At 32.4% G+C, this 18,957-nt stretch overlaps 3 protein-coding genes across 5 annotated transcripts in view; 1 reads left to right on the forward strand and 2 right to left on the reverse strand.

Annotated features, from left to right (window-relative positions):
* Positions 1 to 18,957, forward strand: part of TTLL5 (Tubulin tyrosine ligase-like 5) — a 39,817-nt gene that overhangs the window by 17,736 nt on the left and 3,124 nt on the right. For both annotated transcript variants that reach the window (XM_018459519.1, XM_018459520.1), the window contains exons 12-15: positions 7,494 to 7,634; positions 8,304 to 8,454; positions 9,422 to 9,588; positions 9,779 to 9,973. In XM_018459519.1, the coding sequence (XP_018315021.1) occupies positions 7,494 to 7,634; positions 8,304 to 8,454; positions 9,422 to 9,588; positions 9,779 to 9,973 (654 nt within the window). The remainder of the gene's footprint in view (positions 1 to 7,493; positions 7,635 to 8,303; positions 8,455 to 9,421; positions 9,589 to 9,778; positions 9,974 to 18,957) is intronic.
* On the reverse strand, positions 9,834 to 17,645 carry LOC108730052 (potassium/sodium hyperpolarization-activated cyclic nucleotide-gated channel 3-like). 2 transcript variants are annotated; one of them, XM_018459525.1, is made up of 2 exons: positions 17,243 to 17,643; positions 9,834 to 9,933 (listed from the first exon to the last, which is right to left on the reverse strand). In XM_018459525.1, the coding sequence occupies exons 1-2, from the start codon at positions 17,551 to 17,553 to the stop codon at positions 9,897 to 9,899; spliced, it is 348 nt and encodes a 115-aa protein (XP_018315027.1). In that variant the 5' UTR covers positions 17,554 to 17,643; the 3' UTR covers positions 9,834 to 9,896. The 2 variants fall into 2 exon arrangements, with proteins under 2 accessions (XP_018315027.1, XP_018315026.1); XM_018459524.1 differs by lacking the exon at positions 9,834 to 9,933 and adding an exon at positions 16,912 to 17,167 and having other exon boundaries at positions 17,243 to 17,645.
* Positions 13,204 to 16,903, reverse strand: LOC108730050 (potassium/sodium hyperpolarization-activated cyclic nucleotide-gated channel 2). Its single transcript, XM_018459521.1, has 8 exons — positions 16,887 to 16,903; positions 16,492 to 16,678; positions 16,271 to 16,405; positions 15,949 to 16,144; positions 15,602 to 15,793; positions 15,386 to 15,484; positions 13,881 to 14,002; positions 13,204 to 13,566 (listed from the first exon to the last, which is right to left on the reverse strand). The coding sequence occupies exons 1-8, from the start codon at positions 16,901 to 16,903 to the stop codon at positions 13,321 to 13,323; spliced, it is 1,194 nt and encodes a 397-aa protein (XP_018315023.1). The 3' UTR covers positions 13,204 to 13,320.

The raw sequence follows: 18,957 nt of genomic DNA on the forward strand, positions 1-18,957 counted from the left end.
AATATAAAATATATTATGAACAAGAAGATTATTAAAATGTAAAAAACTTAAAATTTATGATATACTAATTATATAATAATTGATAATTTTTGAAAAAATTAATTGAATATTTTAGTATTGAACAATTAACATATTTTGATAATTATGCATATTAGGGGCGACCAAATTTCAATGACCTTGGTATATGTTGTCAAGGTCATGACAACCTCGAGTGATCTCCAACAGGTTTTAGCCACCGCTCATTATTCGTTAAAAAGTTATTAACAAAATATAAGTTTAAGAAATAACGTTTTTTTTTTCTACTACATAAAACAAAAATTCTCCGTTTTAAAATCTCTCTTCTGCGTAAGGGCACACGATTTTCCTCGCGAAGCGAATTCCATTCCACCTTCCTCCTTGCCAAGGTGTACACGACTTTTTACGCGAAGCGAAGTCCACCCACCCCACCTCTCCCCCTGACTAGGAGCATATTATGACTTGCCACGCGTCCAAAAATAAAACTGTCTTATTCGTTTTTGAAATAGAATTTTATCGCACAAAAACTACGAGTACCCTTTTAAAACAAGGTATTCGTGACTTTTTAATAGTTTTGTTCGTTATCGAAAAAAAAACCGCGGTTTTTGGGGACCACCACTTCTGAGCATTTATCCTATTTCTTAGCTTAGTTAACAAATATCAATGTATAATTTTATTTTCGTTCGATCTCCTTTTGTTAAATACGAATTATAAACAGTGGCGTTTTTCCATTATGCAATCAGAAGCAATCACGGCTAAGGCTATCTTCGTCTTCTGATCCCTGAAGACGAAAATAGCCTTATCCGTGGTCACTTCTGGTTGGATAACGAAAAAACGCCCCAGATAGAGATCAATGACGAATAAATCATTTTTTCATTATCACTTCCTAGTTTAGTTAACAAATACTAGCGTACGATTTCGTTTTCATCCGATCTCCTATTGCTAAATATTAAATTGTAAACAAATGGATATCGAGATCAAATACATCACCTTATCATTATCATTTCCTAGCTTAGTTGACAAATATCAGACTGTAATTTCGTTTTCGTTCGATCTCCTTTTGTTTAGTATTAAGTTATAAACAAATAGTGATCGTTGACCAATAAATCGCTTTTTCATTATCATTTCCCAGCTTAGTTAACAAATACCAGCGTATGATTTCATTTCTATCCGATCTCCTTTTAAATATTAAGTTATAAACAAATGAAGATCGAGATCAAATAGATCGCTTTGCCATTATCATCTTCTAACTTTATTAACAAATATAGTGTATAATTTCGTTCAATTTGCGTTCAATTTCCTTTTGTTATGTATGAATTTATAATCAGAGATTAATGACGATTGTCATTTCCCAGCTTAGGGCCACTGTCACCAAGCTCAATTAACTTAACTGGGCCAATTAATCCATCGGAATTGATCAATCTGTCAATTCTTCAAACAAAATGACAAATGCGATTGGTCAATTCCGATGAACTAACTGGTCTAGTTGGATCAACTGAGCTTGGTGACAATGGCCCTTAGTTAACAAATCTTCATCAGTGCAAATTAATTAATGTTCGCGATAGTTTAACTATATCCTAGACATTGGCAATGTTTCCGAAAGCATCCGATCAGCGCCTCTAACGCCATCTAACACCAGATGCTGCAACCGTACATTCTGAGCTGGTCGACGACAATAATAATGATGACAATAACGACGTATCTGAATCTGAAAAGTTACAGATCTGGACTTTGCGTCGCAATATTCTCTCTTGTAGGATACGTCGAGAAAAAATAATGTATAATACAATCGGAGTGTAAGCTATCGATTAAGTTATTACTTAAAACTCGATCGGATCAGCCGTTATTAAGATTCGATAATCTTGATCTGGCGTAACTCACCAGCTCGTGTAAAGGAGCACAGCAGTGTTTCGCGCCATGGCGCTTCGCTTGTCTTAGCGCCGAGACACGACCGTGTCTCCAGATATTTTTTGACCTTCTCGGTCTCCGAGACTAAAGCACTTTTCCGATCAGTCAACAACTGCGACTTCTACGTTTTTCTCTGTCTTATCTTACGCCACGACTACGTTTAGTTACGTCTCGTTCTCTGCCATAGCCCTTACCGATTTGCTCGGGATGTACACGACTGCTTCATCGAAATTTATTTGATTTCACGATATTATTGTCCACACATGTGTCGTCGACTTGTGCAATGCTGGATCGCGCGCGTCATTTATTTGCACACAGCATTGATTCGCGCACAGCGTTTTCTAATATGTTCGTGCCTGACTCACAATCAGTCTGATCTCACGTGGCCGTCTGTAGTCTTGAGCTCTCGTCGGTTTTTAGTTACACTAATCTTGAATTTGGTGCCTCAATTAGCGTCGCATCTCACTAATTCTGAGATTGTGAGTGAACGTTTGAAAAGTCTGACCTCGATCGCGAGTTCGCAAAAGAAGGAAAAAGAAGCAAGCGACTCTTACGCGTATTTTCTCTCAGATGACCATCTTTATTTTGATTCTCCTCTACGCGATAGGCGCGTACATCATATTCAGGGAATGGAATTAACTCGTTACTTGTAACGAAGTTATAGTTACAAGTTATTTTTTGGTAACTTTACTGATAACCGCGTTACTTTTTTTGATAATTGTAACGATAACGTATAGTCACATTTTTTTTGTAAACAGATTTTACAGTTACTTTTATCGTTAGTTTGCGCATGATTGAACACGGTTCGATTGGACATAAGCCACTCGTAGCGCTTGAGACTAAAAATTTTTAGGCACTCGTCCGCTGTGAATGATGGTCGTTGATTTTAAGAAAGTAACGGAAAAATAAAGGAAGTTACTTCCTCAAGTAACGGTAACCGTAACGAGTTACTTTTAAAAAGTAACTATACATTCCCTGATCGTATTACTCCGCGCGATGGGCGCGTACATTATATCACTCCGTGCGACATTTAAATTAATCTTACAATATTTACAAAATTATTTTGTGTAAAGATATTGCAAAATATACTCGACGCTTTTCTTTATATTTTAATGTCTTTCCCCTTGCAATTTGCTATAGATTTTAAAAAGAATATAAATTTACGTCAGTATCTATAAATGTATTAAAATCGTGATGAGTAACATATTAAAGTTGTCAAAAATAAAAGTACAGGATTTTTAGTCGTCGATTTTTACAAATGTTTTAAAGCAATCTCATCATTTTGTTTTATCCAAATTGTCTGTATTTATAAATGGCATATAATAAAAATTAACGTGTCATTTCTCGCTTCTGATGTCACGATTCAATATAACTGTGGTGACTACTCAGGAGCCTTAAGTAAAAAAGTTATTTATAATTTTTTAATTTAATCATTAATTTTTGAGATATCAAGAGTTCAAGTGTGGCCGATTACAGACTACGTTTAAACAGCCGCCAGTCCACGAGCACATGCAGTAGTATTAGTTGTTGTTGAGCGCTCATCTACATTTATAGATGACCGTCTAAACGTACCGTCAAAGCACTAGTTTCTGGTGAGTCCCTAATTTTTGATCAGTTTGGAATAAATTATTATATTGCATTCACCGTCATAAATATTAGTTGCAAAAAATATTTATAATAAAATTGAACATAGAGAATTACTAACAATAAGTGAGTAGTAGACTTTCAAAATGCGTTTTGTTTAAAATTTTATAATTTTCCGAAAACGAGAAAGAAAGCCACAAAGAAACCACACGCCTTACAGAAAATAATTTGCCAATCAGTAAGATGTAAAATGTTAAACAAAATTATTAAACTATTTCTAATAATGTTAAACGAATGCATTTTGTTTGTCTCTAGTTAAAGGACGTAATGCACTTCGAATGTCTATCTTTTCAACACATAAATTAATGGTGAAAAAATGTTTTCAGAACATAAAGTAGAGTTTAAAATATGAATCTTTTTAAAAACTGAATACTATGCCATCTCTCTAACTAAAAAAATCAAATTTTGGACAAAGTGCATTTTGGAAGTCTACTCCTCGTGTGTAAATATGGAAATTTCAATTGAGCGTATTTTTATGACAATAAATTCAACAAAATAAACGTTTGGGAAGAGACACATATTACTACCATCATTATGGTCGGATGTAAGCAAGGTCTTTTGTTCAGTCAACTTGTTATTTGCACGTGTTTAACGAAATGAATATAATGTATATATTTCGTTCAGAGAATAATTTATTCTAATAGAGTATCGTGAAGAAGAAAAACAGAAATTATTCGAAGATTTAAAACGAGAAACACCATTTATGGTGTAGACCTTCAAAACGATGGTATCTCTTCGAACCAATCTCTTCGTTATCCACAAGTGTTATCCACTGAAGTTAGTACAAAATCTATTCCTTAGGAGAGCTGAGAGAAGTGTCGGAGAAAGATATCCGTAATAATGGTTTCAAGACATAAAGGTGTATTCAGAATGCAAAAATTTGTTGAATATCAACGATTCGAGAATTTTCAACTGTGTGTGATGAATCGGCTTTTTTACTGAATCAAAATTTTTAAAAAGTGCTGGCATTCAAGAATCAGAAAACTTATATTCAGGAAGTTTATATTCGGATCACAACAAATTGAAAAGAATGTTTCACGATTCTTATCACTGGTAATACAGACGGACAACTGGCTCCTCCCATGGTCCTCTACGCTTACGAACGTATACCTGATCCTATAGCTGCAGTAACTCTAACAGAGTGGTCTCTTGGACACTCGAAAAATAGGTGGCTGACCCAAGAAAGTTTTTACGAATACGTAACAAATGTTTTTTACAAATGGTGTCTTGATAATCATTTGAAGTTTCCTATAATTCTACTTGTCAATGGTCAACCACCGTTCTCAATTCACACTCGCCCTCAGTGTTTTTGTTTCCAGCATAAAATTGAATTAATTGTTTTATATCCAAATGCAATACATCTTCTGCAGCTACTGGATATTGCCCTTTTTCGACCATTAAAATTGAACTGGAATAAAGTTTTGCAACATGGAGAATAGAGCATGGCGGAGTGTCATTGGATAAAGAAAGTTTTGCTCCTTTTCTCAATGAAGCTATCAGTATATTCGACACAAAAAGAATGAAAACGGATTCAAGGGGATTGCGGGTTATATCCCTTTTCACCAGATTATTCAAGTGGATTATTCAAGGCTTCTCCATTCGAACAAAACACACATGAACCAATCTATGGAAAATGAAACAGAAGACATTTTTATTTAACTTTTTAGGTTCATCGAGGATGGTTGACTATTAATTAACAAGCCCTATAAAAAGTCGATTGGTCAAATACTTTTTTCTCAATCGTGTACATAAAATTGAAGAAAATGCAACAAACAGATTTCGAGAAAAACACGTTTAAAGTTTTCGGTTTAGTTCTTGAATACTTACAGTGCTCAGAGGTTAATCTGCTATTCCAGAGGCATACAATAATCCTTCAACTTCCTCATGGAATTCATTTTGAGCAATATGTGCTATCCTACATACTCGGGCCTATCTCGTGCTACTAACAAAGGAATCGGTCAGAACTGACCCTCACTGATTTTAATAAGCTTTGGATAGAGCATGAAAAAACATTAGACTCATATTTTTTATGCTTACCTCGAGGTTTAGGGAGTGAAACATCCCCTCGAAAAAATGATTTTTTTTCTCTCGAAGCGAATATCATCGATACTATAAGAAATAGAAAAAAAATTTCCAGAATGAAAATTGAATGACTTCAAGAGTACTTTAGAACTATTTTTTTAATTATTTATTATACCTGCGCACTGTGCACCCGTATAAGTACAAGTGCTGAATTTATACCGAAAGACTTCGAATTTCGCTCTAAAATTTTAAGGACATATTCTCGAAGAGTTGTACCATCGATGTGTGAAAAAGAAATCGACTTTTTTAACTTATATAGTAGGTGACCTCTCTCTTAATTACTCAAGAAAACATTATTGATGTTTCGATATCTGAACCTATGAATGAACACACTATTTGGATTATCCATGAAAATGGAACAGTCGAACAGAAACCTATTTCAGAGTTTTACCAGTTAGCCACACAATCTTGTTCGGGTAATGGAAGTCAGGATGTTTCTATTGAGAATCTACATCCAACTCTAAATACATCAGTCATGGCGATGAAAATTTGAGCCCAAAACTAATGCCAAGGTTGCAGAATGTTTGAATGTAGAAGAAAAAATTCAAGGCAAAATCTTGTTTCAATTGTATACCATACATGGATGAAAGGGCTACCCGATCTTAATCTCTTAAAAAAAGTATGTTTATTAATTTTTGAGATAATTATTCTATAATCACAATAAAACATAATTATTTATATTGTATATAAATTTTTCAGCAGATGACTCGAAGGTGCCATCTTCATTTAAGAGGTGTCTGTTTTGGCCCAAACAAAAGCAGGAATTAAAAAAAAGAAAAAAAATTAAATTCTTGCAGTGGCTATATCAGACGAATAGAGAGAGTATCACCAAGATCTGATTGAAAAAAGGAAAAAAATAGAAGAGAAAAAACTGAGAATGGAATTAAGATTAAAGAAACAAAAGTAAAAGAAGTAAAAGAAAAGGAGAAGAAAATAAAAAAAGCTTTTAATAAATAAAAAACGATTCATAAGAAAAATGTTACTTTTTTCATATTCTATTATATTAATAATATGGAAATTATATATTAACAGCAGTCGGTCATAAAAATATATTAATCTATTATATTAAAAGTATGGAAATTATATTAATAAATTAATATAGTATCTATATTTTGCTTATTTCACAAATTTACGGAATAGTATATTGAAAAATATAAATAATATTAAAAAAAATTGAATGTCATTGAGTTCTTAGTTATTTAGTCTTTTTATGTTACAAAATATCTATGATTAGAATGTAGTCCTTGACCTGATCAGAAATTGAATCTGAGAGTAAAATGCTGATTAGAAATTAGTTCCATGTAATTTTCACGGCGATATTATCTCCTTATCAACTTAATTATGGTTATTACATTATTTTTCCAATTGCAACTTAAAGTTTGAATGTTGCTCTGATCGTTTGAAAACAAAAAAGTTTGTATTTTTGTCTTTTATTACGTTTAAATATTAAGGGCAACATGGGAATGCTTCTTAACCGACCAAAAACTAATGCCTTGATAGTAATTGGCCATATTTAAACCGAATATCTCAGACAAAGATATTGCTTAAAATAAAAATTTACAACTAATTTTTTTATTTAATTTTTTGAAAACTGATGTTATAGTACTTTGAGTCTCGAATTTTGGGACACCTTGTATAACACTGAGTATCTATTTCTTCAAATTTTTCATAGGTAGGATCATATAAGAAGCTGAACATTATTAGAAAATATTAACTATCATAAAAATGACAAAAAAGGAAACAAAAAGTGAATATGGATACTGCGAAAATAGATTACGATGCATTGCTATAGCTTTATTTGTATGACTATGATGAAAAGTTAATAATTGATCATTTCCTTGTAGGTACGAAAGATATGAAAGAGCGTTGGTGAAAGGCCACAAACAAAGCTTGGACAGAATGAATAACAAAGAGAATGTAGATATAGATGTACATAAATATAAAAGCCAAGTATTGCAATCAATGCAAGAAGGCAATAAACTTAGGTTTGTTAATAAAATTCATATGGGGAATATCAATTAAACAACGTAAGTTACAGGCTCTGATGAATTAAATCATTACACGAATAAGAATGCCAATAAGAGCCGACACATGTTGTTAGTGTGTATTTCTTATTTCATTTCAAATATATAAAAGTCAATCAAAATATCGCAAACGTTTTGATCCTCTGTTTCGGATCCTCCTCAGTGCAGTTAGTATGTCTTAAAATCTATAATCATTGTAAACGCATGTAAACAGATGTATAAGCTATTAATTAAAAGTTGCTTATTTCACTCTTCGTTAGATTATGTTTTGTAAATAAATTTGCGTCTTTAATGAAATGCAATAATAAGCGACTTTTAATTAATAGCTTACACATCTGATTATAGATTTTAAGACGTATTACTAACTGTACTGAGGAGGATCCAAAACAGAGGATCGAATCGTTTGCGATATTTTGATTGACTTTTATATTTGAAATAAAATAAGAAATACTGAAATACACACTAACAGCATGTGTTGGCTCTTATTAGCATTCTTATTCGTGTAATGATCATCAATTAGTCAAGTACTCAAGTATTTTGAATATTGTTCAATTAATTCATCTGTTTTGTTATGTTTCTTTCCCATTTGGATAAAAAAAATCATACGAACTTATCATACGAATATTTCAGTTCTGGTGAAGCGAGAAAAGCCTTTGGTTTATATCTAGGTTATATATTACGAAAAATATCACAGCCTAATGTAGATCCAGGATGTTGCGATCTTGTTATGAAGTTTCTCCAACATTCGTCTTGCAGTTTGAGAACACCATTTTTATTTACGGTACGCATTAGTAATAACATTATATCTTGTTATATACTAAAGTAATTTATTTAAAAAATGCTAAGGCATTTTAACAGTGACAAAGATTAAGTGGAATAAGTACGGTAAAATTACCCCCAAAAATAATTTAACGAAATAGCCTCTCGTCCTCTCTCTCTCTCTCCATATCCCCCTCTCCCCCCCCTCTCTCTCTCTCTCGCTCTCTCGCTCTTTCAGTAACCAAAGTAGTGTATAGTGAATAAATACACTATCTAATTCCTCAACTTCTTAAACCTTCCCGTTAGAGTAAGTTTTGAGGATGAGTTTACAAAACAAAAGTAGTTATTATATCTCATAATTAGATATAACGCATAATATAAAGATAGAGATACTGTCACGAGCGTCGCAACATTATGATAAAATAATAAAATAAATAAATTATAAATAATTTGGTACAAAGTTTTTTTTTTTCGAGGAGAACGTATTTTTATAAAGATGGTACCACTTGAATTTTATAATTTGTACACTAATTCTTTTTCAAAGAGCATATACTCTTAATGCTTTTTTTTTTACTCTTTTTGGAAAGATAAGTTTGTACTATATTCACTTAAAACTTCTCTTTCATTTGCTTTTTGTTTCATTACGTTATGTCTAACTGATTGGGAGATATAAACTTTAATCTTTTAAACTCATCATTGTAGCACTCTAACGGGTAGGTTTAGTAAAATGGGTGTCTTATATCTAGATAGTGTATTTACCCTCACTATAAGTTGCTTTTAGATTTAGTTCGTAAATTATTTTGGGGCAAATTTTATCATATTGATTCCGCTGGACTCTTAAAATTTTAAGTTAAATTCAAAGTTAAAGTATATAAATTGAGTATCTATTATTGTCGAAGTATTGCGCTACGTCCAGAGTACAACAATTTTATATCAGAAATAAATCACATAGTTAAATTATTTGTTTGAATTAATAATGTTTTCCGTAGTTACCATGCAGTAAGTTGAGCGATAAAGACCGAGCTGCAATCACCGCAAAGCAACTTTCCGATTTTTTGCATCTATATAACAGAGAAACAGATCTATATGAAGACACCGTAGATCGGTCTCATACCGTTCCTAATGAACTCTTCCAAAAGTTTTTAGTTGCTGCGAGGTATGCACATATGTTGTTTTTAAAACACAGTGCTATTGTGAAATTATGTGAAACAATCACCCATTAAAATACAGAACAGTATCATTTGTATCATATTTTAGGACACAGAATAGATGCAGAAAAATTATGCGTATCAAGAACGTCTAATTTCACAACAAATTAAGATATGTGTAATATGATTACGTTACAGCGAACAAGATCTTGATGATGTGCTGATTCTGCAAACTCGTCTTTATAAGTGCGCTCACAGTTTCTTGGGAAGAAGCGGCTTCGCTGGCAATTTACGCGGCGCAAATCTTCTCGGGTCTTTACCGCATATTACATCGCGAGTGTATTCCAATGCCGCTGCAACAGAACAGTGCAGATGTAATAATTCAATTAATAGGTAATTTAATTATTACATTTACCGAATTTATATTATACATTTTGAGAGAGAGAGGAAAGAGAGAAAAAAGGAGGCGGGGAGAAGGAAAAAGAGAAAAAAATGAATTATACACATAATTATAATTCTTAATCTGTTAGAGTTACGTCTGCTTTCTCTCTCTCTCTCTCTCTCTCAAATTGTTGAGTCAAGTATTATATGAGGCTATTTTAAAACAAAATCGCAAATAACACTTTTATGCCCTGATATCACAATAAATCGTTCTTACATATAATGTCAAAGGCATAATTTTAAGCAAGAATATTTTGAATATACTCTCTAAGGCGTTTTAATTTTATTTACGTATGCAACATATTAGTATTACGCATTCGTACATCTTATAATGATCTCCAAGAAAACAAAGCGATTTAGAAATCGCTGATATCATTACCATATATCTGTTCGCGTTGCTTGCATTTTGTGCACTCAGAATCTTCGCTTTCTTTTTTTTCAACATTCAAATATACAGGATAATCCAGACCACCCGTAGGAGCCGATACGTATATACATATTCCACAATTAAAAAATGAGTCAAAGATGTTAAAAGTAAAATGTTATGATGTCAATAGTTTTCAAATATTGAGTCTTTGAAACTGTCTAACCACAGACCATGAAGTTCGCGCCGTCAGGTGCGGTGCAACTAAGCGGCCGGCAGGAAGGAAGACTAATGGGCCTTCTACAAGAAGCCATTAGTCATAAATCAGAAGTCAGAAGTTAAAAATTGATGACTGTGAGTGGTCAATTTCCAGCTTCTAACTTCTGATTTATGACTAACGACTTATTGTAGAATGGCCATAAGGAGACTCCATTCAGTCTAACCCAGTGAGCTTGTCTTTGTCTTTGTCGAATTCTCTTGTACGTATTTCGACTCTATTATTGAATCACAGTACCATGCGTATCAAGTAAGCTTTAGAGTGGTGGATGTACAGAATCAGATCTCGACCGGACCGGGGCGACACTTGGAGAGATATAAGAATACTATCGTACGAAATCTTGACCGCATCAAGTCAACAAAAATTAACTAAAATCACTTGACTAACTGGTCGCAGACCGGCAGAATGTCAATTAACTGGCCCAACTTGAACTGACTTCCATTCGCGAAAGGCCCTTTTTATATTCGCGAAGGAGTCGGTTGTGCCGGATGGAGGTGCCACGTATGTTAATGATCTAATTTAAGATTAGGATTAGTAGTATCGATTATGAATTGGATACTGGGATCGGTGTCACTTGTGGCCTAAATTTTTGGTTCCCTAACTTTCAAACAACATTAGTCATTTTCGTCATCGACCATTTGCCAGATGTTCAATATCGATAGTTCAAAGCTGTAAGTGTCATCTATTTCAAACAACCGATGCTGTTTCGATTTATAAATCCTTAATCTGTACTACTTCTTTTGTTCCTTGGGAGACCTCTCTTATTCGGTACTTGGTTCGAATATTTATAGCGAATTCGATTAGATGCGCACTCGGTGCGCATTAGTGTACATTAAAGACGTCGTACACAAAATAACGTAAAGATACGTTTATAAATAAACATAAAAATCGATTAAATCGTGAAATACTCAATACATTTTATTATACTATTAGGTAAAATATATATTTCATAATTCGAAATATTTGCATTTCATTTTTATACTCAAATTAAATCAGGGTACAACGGCTTTAATATGCACCAATGCGCACTAGTGCTTCCAATCGAATTCGCCATTAGTTTAGCAACATCCTCCCGAGCTAATTATTATTCTATAAAAGAGATCGTTACTATCGCAACTTTCTGTGACAGAAATAGATGGTCCACCGATAATACTTATTAAGAATTTTTATAGTGATGACAAAAATCCTCATCAAAGAAAAGAATTGTGGAGTCTAGACGTAACATTTGTATATAAAAAAAACAATATATAACACTACATACTTACACAATAGAATGACGTTTCAAACACAGGAATCACCTCGTTTCATCGTTTTGCGACGATAGCATTCAATCATAAAAATTGTTACTATACATAATTATGTTGCGTTAATTAATTGTCAATATATTTAAATTCAGTTGAAAATGGACCTCTGAGTCCCGGAAATGTACTTTTTTGGTGTAACATGATAATAAATGTTTTTAATTGATATCTGTAATATTGTAACTTGATTATTGATAGCTAATTAATTTAATTTATTTGATACTTTTTGAAATAAGTAACTATGTGTTTTGTTTACACCAATATGAACGGTTAACGGTTTAGTTTACATCGTCAAAACGTTAATACGTGTATTAAATTTTGAGCGCACCAATGCTTTAACACGGTTGCGTTTACATCGAACGTAGTAAGAAAAAAAATAATGCAAATATTATCTTAATATATTGTTTGAAAGAAACAGTCAATCATAACACCGATTTTAATTAAGATAGCCCTTAATAGACTTCCTCCAAAATGCGTTTCATGCATTTATGTCGTCATTTATGTCATTTGGTACGCATCTCTCAGTCCAGTACAATACACTTACTTGGTACGCTCGTACCAAGTTGATTCGACAGCGTTTATATAGTGCATACTAAATATTTAATATGAATTTGATACGAATATAGTACCTGATACGCATATCAAGTATATGATGTAATCTAGGCCAATAAGAACGCTCATGTCATTTGTGTGCAATAAAGCATTATAGAAAGTTCACGAAAACTTTTCATTACTTAATTCTAAAACACTTGATTTGACTACGTACTATATTTATCTACTTCGACAACTTTACCAATTTTTATTATAATGCTGAATAGTTACTTTGTCGTTTTGTCAAAATATTGCTAAAAATATAAAAATTTAACATAAAATTAATTATAAATGTAAGAATTTAAAGATGTTCGAATTGACTTAATCTAATTCGCGAAAAAGATTGTAGTGCTTCATCTATAAATTTATTCTTATATTCTTATCATCTTAAAAAATTGCATTACAATGTACTAATTGCAAATTAAGATAAAAGAAATCTTCTGATGATAAAAAATAACGTGTTTACACAAATTAAGCAAACAATTAATCGTTCTTATCTCTCTTGCATAAGAAATATAATATATTCGAGATATATTCAGAGCTTAAATTTTTAAGTATTAATGACATAATTATCTCAAAAGTTTATTACATCTTATGGCTATCTATACAAATTATGGTTAAATAATTTATAACAGTTTTCCCATTGAATTGTTTATTATGCTTGGTTGAAACAAATCCTTTTTGGAACAGAAAAAACAATTTTTGTACGATTGATGTATAAAAACTAGCTTACAATTAGAATTCCAGCTGTGTAAAGAGAATAAAACTACTGCTTCGTCGTTTTACTTATGTTCTGTTCTTCCAGCTTCTTGATTCTTTTCGAACGTTCATGCACGATATGTTCTAAGTTGTTATAAAACTCCGAATTTGCATCAAAAAAGCGTTTGAAATCACGACGATGCAAGCGAAGCAGCTCGCACACTTCTAAAGCGATAACTGATTCTCCTCTTCGTTGATTCGGATAAATCAAGCCAGCTTCGCCAAAGTGATCACCATCATGAAGATGATATATCTGTGTAGAGAATATCTTATTTATACTTAACTGTAATTTCCAATAAAATATAGGATAGAGCGCAGCTTTTTCGTTTATTTTTCATGATCGTTTATGTTCCTTAACAGCATATTGAACATTTAAACGTTATATTTGTGAAGCTTGTCTGAAGCTATTACGATTATATGAGGTAGTTATAAGCACATTATTGCAAAAAGTTATTGTTTGTTGCCGTAAATTTTATATTACCTTAAGGTTGAAAATAACGAAATAGTCCCGCTGTACACCCCCCACTAAATTCCGTTTTTTTTTTTTATTTAAACATTTTCAGTTACTTCTTTCCCAGACAATGTGATCAGTGCAACGGTTCCGCTAGCTATAAAATACATATGTTCGCCTTCAATACTAGCTTTGTAAATTACATCTCCCTTAAGATATATCACTGGCTTCAATGAATCTACGATAAATCAATTTATCATTAAAATAAAAATCTTCAACTTTCGAAATAAATAATAGCCGAAAGTAGAAAACGTATACAATAGTAAGACCGCAATTGTACGGACGTTAAAGCATGATTGTGACAAATGTTGCACCATTTAGCATCACGTTAAAATAAATATAAATAATGTGATGTACAATAAATTAAATTTAAGACGGTTAAATAGTAAAAATAATTGTTTAATAATTATAATAAAAAGTTTAACAGTAATCAGATTATTGGCGTTACATTCACAAGGATAAAATGACGACATAGTTATGACCAAAAAAGGTACTTAGGAAAAAAAAAGGTTACCCATTCCAAACCATGTACGTATTTAGCGTTGATTAACTTCTGCGACTGTACGAGACTGATATATTATGATGATCACGAACACTTAACGTTAATAGAGATATGCTCGTGACAGATCAATTTAATAAATGTTGTCAAAAAGATTAAACATATAACTACAATTTTGACTTATTTTTATGTGCGGAGAGCATACCTATATCTCATATTTTCTGTTATTTACTTAAAGAGAGCACAATTAGATAGAAGAAGTCAGTACATTAGTTAATATTTTAGACAACATGCATGTCCAAAATTAGAATACAATAAGATGTATTAATGACGTGATGTTCCAAAAGACACCTTAATGATATTTTTAAAGAATCTCATGTCTCGATTTTGTGCATGATTCTGTCTGAGGTACTTATTTATAATTATTACTTAATTAAGAAAAATAATAATTAATCATTATTAAATGTGATGTAAAAATGATAATTTTGTATTAACATATGATCAAGAATATTTATGTCTTTTAATGTTATTATTTAGTTGACTGATATCGAACAATGAAAAATGATTATAAATTGACATTATACCGATGATACTTAAATAATAAAGTTTGTATACAAAATTCAGTTGAAAAAGAAAGACTTTGTTTGCAATCCTTATTAAATTTAAGACAAATTATAAATGCATGCGGTAAAACAATAAATATAAACAAACAAAAATTAATATATGACTTAAGAAAACTTATTTCTAGATACCAATATAATAATATAATATCAATTTAAAATGAAAATTACAGCGCAAGACCGAAATATTATGTCAATGATACATGAAATAATGTCTTCAGTAAAACGTAAATATTAAAATAATTTCCATATTAAAGTAACTGTCGTTTTCGGTTACTTGACGTTATTAGTGAATACATGCCTAGTATTCGATGTCATAATGATGTGTGCTTGCTACCCGGGGTAGTAACAATTAGTAATACAATGTAACAATAGTAGTACAGATATAGTGGTAACAATAAATATTATTATTATTATTATTAATACGAGAGAAAAAAATTACTTATTAAATCACCAAGAACATTACGGGGCAAGTTGCGAAGAATCATAATATCTAGCAATCTTTGGCTACCATGGAATAGAATTTCTTGATTTAAATGACCTAAGGGAGTATTGGAAAACATAAGAAAGTATATACTTTATCAGCTTATCGTTTTAACATCTTAGGAATTAGTTAATAATTCAACCTTCTTATTCATTCTCATTGTTTTTAACTAACCCGAAAGAGTATCAGATATAATATTCTCTTTGAAGAAACAATTATAGTAGCGATACTTGTAATAGAAAATCAGCTTGTTTTGTAAATATAGCGGAAGCTTCTTCTGATGAATGTATTCTTTTACTTCGTGTATGATCCGTTGATATTTGAGTTTTGGTTTTGCAGACGATTCCAAAAGTTGCAGGATCGTAACTGCGATCATAAGAACTGTCTCTTACTGTCGAGTTAATATTTATTCTATTTATATTTGTAAAACGACTAAAAGATAACATTATCTTAATAAAAACAAAAAAATTGTTACGAAATGCAATATTGGAAATTTAACGTAACAAGGAATGACTTAATACCAATCAAATAAATTATGTAGCCTTTTCCTATCAGAAGAAATATGCATCTTATTATTGTGTCCAAAATACCAAAACTTTCGAATTCTATAAAATTGGAACCTATAAAATTACTCATGCCAATATGCACAAACAGTAAATAAACTTCCCAGTCGGATATATTATGAAGTTTTGTCGAAACATAATTTGCATCCGAGTTCTGAAATTATTTCATATAAATAGGGAGATAGTGTATAATTATTTTTTATTTATTCAGCGTTTTAATACAAAGTAATTAAAAAATGTTCTTGACAGACCAATTCACTTATAGAAATCATATCCGTACTTCCAAAGTTTTTCCTCGTACATGCATGATGACGTATGGAAAAACATAACTTATACAGCTACTCCAATGAAAAATTAGTAATGTTAAAATAATAAACCACATTGTTATATGTTGAGCTTGAGAGACCCCAAAACTCTATTAAAGAATAATACAAATTGATTTATTTATAAAATTAAAAAAAACATTAATATTTAAATGATAATTATATAATTATAAATTACTGCAGTGATGTGCTGAACATTTCGTCGTACTGTAGATATGCGAATCAATTTTAAAATAGGCAAGAATTCAATTATAAGTAATAAAGAATTTGAATTTGGACCAGGCGGTAAGATAAGTGTTGGGTAAAACCATGCGTATGGTACCGAGCTGATAAAGTCAATGAAGAAGTATCCCTTTATATAATGTCTGCGTAATTATACAGTTTTCACTTTATATATTTAAATAAGTAAAGTAGGTAATAGTGAGAAATAATGATGAATTTAATCTTCCAGGCAACACCATGTAGCACAAAGATAACACATTATGTAACATAAAGCATCATTTAATGATCTTTCAAACATAATGACGATATTTTTAAAACATTTTTAAGATGTTTAAGACATCTCGGTCTTACATCTCAATTTTGAACATACGTGCTGTCTGAATTTTACATTATCATGGCACAATCACCGTGCTATTAGAGTAGGATCAAGAAAAATCTCATGTCCATCTGGAGATACAAATCCAGTAATAAAATTCAGGAATATGTCAATAATACAAACAGTGTAAATTGGATAGACGATATTCCAATATTCAGAACTGCTGCTCTTTCCGATCCTGTAGAAGCACATAATATGTGGAATTGTTACAAAAATATATAAAAACGTTACAGTCATTATTGTGTCCCAGTAGAACCTATGGTAACGTATTCCCTGTTACACTTTGTACTCACACAAAATAGTCGAAAGCTGATTTCTTAAATTTTCATACCTCAACATACTACATGGGTGAATCGTCCATCGATGAGGTGATCTTGAGTGTCTTCTCTTTTCGAAAGCAACAGCTGTTTGGCTGCGTAAAATTAAACCTGTTAAAGGATGTCGAGTGGAAACAAGAACGAGCTTTTGAAGATTTCGTTTCCACCGATTGTAGAACCTCGCGTTTGGGGGTAATTTCGGCAGGTTGCTGCCGGATGTCTTCGGCAAGTCGCATATATGTGCGCGTAAATTCGTTCGTTTGATCAAGATACTCGAGTCTCGAATTGTCATTCCGTATCGACGCTGGTTGATTCGTCCTGTCATCAATGATAACAAACAAGATAAGACGATCGCTCAAGATTTTAAGGGTATATTCACGCAACTTGCATAGCCGCACAAGTCCGAATCTCCTCAGCGCTTTGATACCGAGAGCTGATTAGTGAAAAGCCGTTTGTGGGGGTAAATTTACCCCCACAATCAGTTTTTCACCAATCAGCGTTCGGTGTCAGAGCGTTGTTGCCCGTATGAGGGATCCGGGTTAAACGCGTATGTATAAAGAAAATTATCCAATCACATCCTGGGTTATCGCATACAAAATGCATAAACATAGCATACCCAAACAGCACCGATTGTTGCGGAAAATTTTCAGAAATCTTTCAATCTTTCACATTTCATATGCAACAATTCTGAAAGGATTCTGCAATATGTCATGAAATACTATTATATTGCAACGCACCTTACCATGCGAACCTCTTTTGCGATCGATCAGTTAAAATCCGACGAGCTATCGCGCGCAAAAGTCAGGGGTAGTTACAATATAAAATATTATAATTATATACGTGTATAATTACTAAAAAAAGATTTTAAAACCCGTGCACCTCAAACGGTCGTTCGATCCGAGGCCTCGGGCTCTGTTTTCAAAACTTCTCCTGTTACGACATCCGGTTCTGACCGTGAATCGAGCGAGATAAATTGATATTTATCAATTGAAATTTTCGAGATCTTACCAACATATAAATGTACGTATGTGTACGAGTAATTATTTAAAAACAGTTTGAAATTGTCGGCATGTCGGATTATTATCCCATACAGCACAGAATTTGCAGCAATATAGCTGCAAATTTGCTGTAACATGCAATTGGTTTGTTCCTGTTCCTGCTAGGAACTAGAACTCTCTTTCTCGCTTTCGTTAAATATCAAACATACATCTATCTCACTTTAAGTTCCAAAAGTGTATGTACACTAGTTCAGCCACAGAAAACAGAAACCTAATGTTGAGTAGTGCAACTTTCAGCAACTTTGTGTAGGGGATTATGTGACCATGGTGGAAGAAGGTAGGCGAGACAACTTGAAAGATGCGCAGTAAGACCAAAATTTAGGATCCAAATTGATTGGCTAGCTGATTGCTCTGAATTGTCGTTATGCGCATTGGTTGCGTTCAGCAGACTCAACAGTTTTGCAACAGTTTTATGATTGTCTGCTGAGATAGGACCATTCTTCTAGATCTAAAAGTATGATCCAATCAGCGCGAAGGAAACTTCCAACAGTTGCAAAACAAACGTTCTGCTGAACGCAGCCATTGTCTCACTTGTCTTCTTCCACCATGATTATGACTATACTATATGATATATAAAGACAAGGGTATGCTCATCCGCTGGTAGACCATTGTGCAGTCAAAGTGTGATGTCACGCTTTGCAAATTTAATTGGTCGCATGCGCGTGAGCATA

The sequence above is a fragment of the Mycetomoellerius zeteki genome, unplaced genomic scaffold (genome assembly GCF_001594055.1).
Source record: "Mycetomoellerius zeteki isolate Tzet28-1 unplaced genomic scaffold, Tzet1.0 scaffold83, whole genome shotgun sequence".
NCBI lineage: Eukaryota > Metazoa > Arthropoda > Insecta > Hymenoptera > Formicidae > Mycetomoellerius > Mycetomoellerius zeteki.